This window comes from Callorhinus ursinus, unplaced genomic scaffold (genome assembly GCF_003265705.2).
Source record: "Callorhinus ursinus isolate GAN/ISIS: 27379988/994484 unplaced genomic scaffold, GSC_fseal_2.0 scaffold10, whole genome shotgun sequence".
Classification (NCBI taxonomy): Eukaryota; Metazoa; Chordata; class Mammalia; order Carnivora; family Otariidae; genus Callorhinus; species Callorhinus ursinus.
This window is the reverse complement of record NW_027397072.1, coordinates 14,017,571-14,023,570: the sequence shown is the minus strand read 5'-3', so window position 1 is coordinate 14,023,570 and position 6,000 is coordinate 14,017,571. Positions and strand designations below refer to the sequence as shown.

Here is a 6,000-nt window from a genome sequence, read left to right as displayed (position 1 = left end):
GTGTGTGTGTGTGTGTGTGTGTGTGTGTGTGTGTGTGTGTGTGAAAGAATAGCTGCAGACTGAATGGAACATTGAGACTTTTGTGCAGTCCATAGCGTTGACCTCAGCTCATTTCTGAATGTCGCACTGCAGAAGTAATACAATGGAAGGGTCGCTCTTTGCAGCTTCTTTGAATTCATCCAGTGTAATCTGGTCATCTTTGTTCTTATCCATCTTGCTGAAAATCTTGTCTACTCGCTGCTCAGGCGTAAGGCCGTCCTCATTCATTTTCATCATGATCACGGTGCCTACCATCTTATAGATAGCCTTGGGAAAACCAGAAACAGACCATAAAGTTCTCCCACGATCTGATAAAGAATTTAAATTTACTTCAAAGGACTCCAAAGTCGTTTTAAGTAAGACAGTGATATAATCAAATATGTGTGCATCTTTATGACTAATTGGGCATAAAAGAATTTCATCCGACTCCCAGGTTTCTGGCTGGAGGAAGTGGGGAAAAGAGTACTTCAGTGGTAGGTGCAAGAATAACAGATGAGAAGATTCAGGAGGAAAATGATGAGCTCAGTTTTAAACATTCGGGGTTTGAAGTACAGATGAAAGTCACCAAGCACTAGTCTTTGTAGATTTAGGAAAACAAAAAAGGTGGTCCGAACTGATAAGGAACTTAACAATCAGTTAAGACAAGCAAGGTGGGCCAGTAACGTTTGGCTCAGAAAGAAGATGGTGTAGGGAGATCTGTGGATCAGGCACTCTGTAAGTTAAAGAATTCTGACCATCCAGTTCAATTAGCTGTACACAAGTAATTCTCAACGTGGGAATTTTCTAAATAGAAACAAGTTTCTATTGCCCATCTATACCAAGACCTGCTGGTGAATGTTCGTAGCAGCATTATTAAGGGCCAAGGAGTGGAAGCAACACCAGCACTCCAACAACTGGTAAACAGATAAACAATATGACAGATCTGTGCAATTGAATACTATTTTAGAAATAAAAAGGAACGAAATGCTGATGAATCCTACAACACAGATTAAAAAAAAAAAAAGCCAGACAAGCCATATATTTATATTGTACGATTCTGTTTATACGAAATGTCCAGAGACATAAATCCATAGAGACAAAGAAGAGTGGAGTCTTCTGAGTCTGTAATAAGAACAGGCAGGTGGCAGGAGGGGTCTTACAGGGGGAATGAAAATGTTCTAAAATTGGATTATGGTGATGGCTGCATACTGTGGTCTATAAATTATAACTCAATAAAGTTTTTAAGATTCCAGTTAGAGGACCCAAGATGCCCACCAGGGGAAAGCTGGTTTGAGGAAGGGGGGAACATCCAGCAGAGCAGAGCTAAACCAAGGGCAGAAGAACAATCTGATAATACCCTTGGAGCCCGGCGGCTTGGATCTGTGACTTTTCCCAGCGCTGCGCCGAGGCCCGGGATGGGGGTCGGGAGAATTCACGGCCTGGCATGCAACTACCCGGGCTCCAGGCCGGGAAGAAAAGAAGTCGCTACAGTCTAGGCTCCAGGAAGCTTCCTCCTGGGGGGGGGGGTCTGCCTCCCGTGCCCTGCGGCCGTGGTCCTAGCCCGCCCCGCCCCAGTCCCGAAGTCCACCCGCATGGCGAGGTCCACCGAGGCCCCGCCGGCCCGGCCCCGCCCCGCCCCGAGGGCCCTCCACCCCCAAAGGCCACCCCCACCCCCGCCATCTAGGTCCCCCCCCCCCCCCCCCCCCCCCCCCCCCCCCCGCCCCGGGGGCCCCCCCCCCCCCCCGCCCCCCTGGCCCCGCCGCGCCCTGAGGGCCCACCGCCTCACCTCTATGATCTCCAGCATCTCCACCCTCGTGATCTTGCCGTCGCCGTCCAGGTCGTACATGTTAAAGGCCCAGTTCAGCTTCTGCTCGAAGCTGCCCCTCGACGTGATGGACAGGGCACAGATGAACTCTCGGAAGTCGATGGTGCCGTCCCCGTTCTTGTCAAAGGTTCGGAAGGCGTGCTGGGCGAACTTGGAGGCGTCCCCGTAAGGGAAGAACTGCAAGCAGAAGACACAAGTTCAGGTGGCGGGAGGCCCAAAACCTCAGGCCCGGCTGCAGTCCGGGAAAGCCAGGGAGGCCACCGCGCCATCCCGGGGACAGCCCCGCGGGCGCTCCCGGGCCGCCGAGGGAGGAGGGGTGGCAGGCCGGCCTCCCGCCTGCACAGCGGTTTGGCGCGGTGCTCAAGGCCTAGGGCAGGCGTCCATCAGGCCATTTCCTGTGCATGAGGCTGGAACATGCGGCCTTGGTGGTGGCGGGGCCCTCGAGCCCGCCGCTAGGGTCCCTCATCCGTGGCTCCCCTGCCCTCTCTCCCACAAGGACAAGGACTGAGGCAGGGAGCCGACTTCTCGCCCCACGCAGAGCGGTGCTCCATGAACTTCGCCTTCCTCTCTGGACCTCCAGGCTCGCCACCCGGTGGGGCCAGCGCAAGGTTGCCCAGCCCAGCTGCTCTGCCCCCGGCTCCCCAGCCCCCGCCCACACGCCTCTCCCCGGGCGAGGTTCCATCGGCTCTCTTCTTTTTTACAGGGACTTTTCTTTTGTAGAACAGACATTTAAAACCCATTAAAAATAGAACATGACTGGGCTTATTTTTAAGAACTATAAAGAGGTTTCTTTCCAGAGCCAACAGTTGGCCAGTGTGCCGTTGGAGACAAAGAACGGACCCAGGAGGAAAAGGAAGAGCCGACCGTGGAGGAGGTAAGACTCTGGAGAAGGAGGCGCGGGGCTCGGGCTGCAGACGGGCGCCTCGGCCAGTCACAAACAGCAGGTGGTTCTGATGCCTGCCGCTCTGGCTGCCCCAGCAAAGCTAAAGGACATTCTCTAGGTGGAGGGTAGGAAACAAGCCCCAAACCCCAAAGCAAAAGCAAAAACAAACCACCTGCGTGCTGTTTTAAGGCAGAGAGGGGATATGCGCATTTCTGGATGAATCAGCCCCGCAAATGCGAAGACCAAAGCGGGTGTCTGAGGATGTCGCGGGTATCCCTGCTCCTTGGTAAGTTATGTCACTGGTTCCGGGGGCAGGCCGGCCAGGCTCAGTGCAGCGGGCCTGCTTCGGGCCCGCCTGGGGCTGTCTCCCTCCCGGGGGGGGGGGGGGGCCCTCAGCTCATGTTTCTCACTGTGCTTCCTGCCCTGGGGCCTGCTGCCCACACCTCCCATACTTAGAAGCACCTTGGAAGGTGGAACATTTCTGGGCAGAAATGAAATGTGTATTTCCCCATGAGATCCCATAGCTGTGGCCAGGCCCCGTTTTTGGTACTGGGAAAGCAGACATGCACAGCTCCCTATTCCCCAGGCTCTGGGATTTCACAGTTAATGGGGACACCCAAGGCAGGACTGATGAGAGCTAGGGCAGAGGAGGGGTCAAGACTATAGGATTGGTTTCAAGCTGGAGAATTAAGAGGGAAAGGCTCCTGTCCTCTCCTACACGCTCAGCCCGTTTCCCCTTCACCCCATAATGCCATTAGGGGCTTGGGTCCCTGAGGACGGGCTACCAGGTGCTGACTTTTGAATTACACAGTTTTGACCTTGACAGTTTCTAAATGGGTAAGTTTGATTCACATGTGCTCTGAATGTTTTTTTTAAACTTATGATGCTCCTGACACCAAATGTGTGGGGTTTGTTTTGGTCGGGTTTGGTTTTTGGTTTTTCCTTCCTAACAACTCTCATTTTCTGGACATTATTAACCTGGTCCAGGTGAATTCAGTTCCATTCTGACACTAACCCCCTGGGGGAGTCCATGCAGACCCCACCGGGAAGGGCTCAGTCCCACCAGACTGCCCCCATGTCAGATGCCAGTGGTCAGTCCCTGGTACTTCTGATAGACTTGATAGAAAGTCGGGTGGGGGGCCCACAAGGCCCTCCTTCAATAATTCGCTAGAACTACTTGAAGAATTAAGGAAGGCACTTTATTTACTATTACCGGTTTATTTTATTTTTTATTTTTTTATTTTTTTATTTTTTTTTTTACCGGTTTATTTTAAAGGACACAACTCAGGAACGGCCCAGTGGGCAAGGTGGAGGGGAAGGTGCGTGGAGGGTGCACAGACCCCTCTGTGGGCACGCCACCAGAAGAGCACCTCAGTGTGTCCCCCAACTGGGAGGCTCCTCCAACCTGTAGTTGAAGGGTTTTATTGGAAGCCTCATTACTTACACACGGGTGATTACATCACTGGCTACTGACAACTGAATTCCATCTCCAGCCCTTCTCCCCTCCCCAGAGTTCCCATCCTCTAATCATGCCTCCTATCTTTCTCCTCCTGACCAGCTGCCATCAGGAAGCTATCAAAGGGCCCCCAGCCACCACTCACCTCATTAGCATACAAAACACACTGTTACCCTTCCAGAGAGTCTGAGGGTCTTAGAAGCTCTGGTGTCAGGAACTGGGAACTGAGACCAAGTATGTATTTCTTATTAGATCACCTTGTCACAAGTGCCTTGTGCACGAATGTTCTTCACCCCTTTCTGCTCTTTGCAGATGTGTCTTATCTGCCTTGTGGTCAGGAGTCTTGGGGAGAGCTGGGCCCTGTGAAATGGCCTCAGAGCAGAGCAGAGTGAGCCCTTGGCAGATTCTTGTCTCTTCTTAGTGCTGTGTATCCACCAGGCTTGCTATGCGGTGACTTGAGACCCCTGGGTAATTGGCTCCATCTGTGTGGGTTTCTGGCAGTGAAATACTTTAACCTTTATTTCACATAGCATACTTTAAAGGGAAGGGATATCTGATAGTTTTATCGAAAAATAGCAGTGGGGGGGGGGCACCTGGGTGGCTCAGGTGGTTAAGCGGCTGCCTTCGGCTCAGGCCACGATCCTGGAGTCCCGGGATCAAGTCCCGCATCGGGCTCCCTGCTCAGCGAGGAGCCTGCTTCTCCCTCTAACCCTCCCCCCTCTCATGTACTCTCTCTCTCTCTCATTCTCGCTCTCTCAAATAAATAAATAAAGCTTTTAAAAAAATAAATAAAAAAATAGCAGGGAACTTCAGGTCAGTATATTAAAAATTTAGATCTGAAAATTCTTGAGGAAAAAATCGATTGAGCTGTAAAAGTTACATGTGCCTTGTAAAAGGTCTATTTACTGACTTTTATAGCCAACATGTTTACCTCAGAAGAACCGAGCGTGTGCTAACATATCTGGAGGCTTGTTCCCTTTAGAAAACTCCTCTTATCATGTTCTGAGTGCTTTGAGGAATTTTTCTAATCAGGGGCATGCTCCTTTTGATGAAATGATTCAGCTCTGGAGGGATCATCACAGAAAAATGAAGCCACACTCTTCAATGTCTTTAGGAAGAAATCGGGGTCTTGAACTCATATTCACTTCTGGACTACGACAGTGCCTGAGAAGTAGAAGTATTTTTTGTGTATTGTTGCTTAAAATTTCTTTTATTTTTTAAATTCAGTGTATTTTTCTTGTTGATGTGGAAATAATTTTCAGTGGCATTAATAATCTACAAGTCTATATAATAAATAAAAAACTTTGAGGTTGGAAAATCATATGTATATTTGTGTGTGTGTGTGTGTGTGTGTGTATAATATATATTCTATAATATATAATTCCACTGTGTCTTAGTCCGTCCAGGCTGCTGTAACAAAATGTCCCAGAGAGGATGGTTTATAAACACAGTTCTGGAGGATGAAGTCCAGGGTATCAGCAGGGGCAGTTTCTGGTGAAGGACCTTTTCCGAGTTGCACAGTGCTAAATTCTTGCTTTGTCCTCATGGGAGATGAAGGAAACTATGGGGTCTCTTTTTCCTTCTTTTTTTTTGGGGGGGGGTCAGAGGGAAAGGGGGAGAGAGAATCCTAAGATCTTAAGCAGACTCCATGCCCAGCACGGAACCTGATGTGAGGCTGGATCTCACAAACCTGAGATGATGACCTGAGCTGAAATCAAGAGTCGGACACTTAACCGACTGAGCCGCCCAGACACCCCTGTGGAGTCTCTTATATAAGGGCACTAATCCCATTCATGAGGGCTCCACCTTCATGACCTA

General features: G+C 50.3%; 1 protein-coding gene across 3 annotated transcripts in view; it reads right to left on the bottom strand.

Annotated features, from left to right (window-relative positions):
- The window catches only part of VSNL1 (visinin like 1), a 98,603-nt gene that overhangs the window by 989 nt on the left and 91,614 nt on the right, over positions 1–6,000 (bottom strand). For all 3 annotated transcript variants that reach the window (XM_073897017.1, XM_025867576.2, XM_025867577.2), the window contains exons 3-4: positions 1,805–2,020; positions 1–306 (exon numbers count right to left, since the gene is read on the bottom strand). The exon at positions 1–306 is cut by the window's left edge. In XM_073897017.1, the coding sequence (XP_073753118.1) occupies positions 109–306; positions 1,805–2,020 (414 nt within the window). In that variant the 3' untranslated portion in view covers positions 1–108. The remainder of the gene's footprint in view (positions 307–1,804; positions 2,021–6,000) is intronic.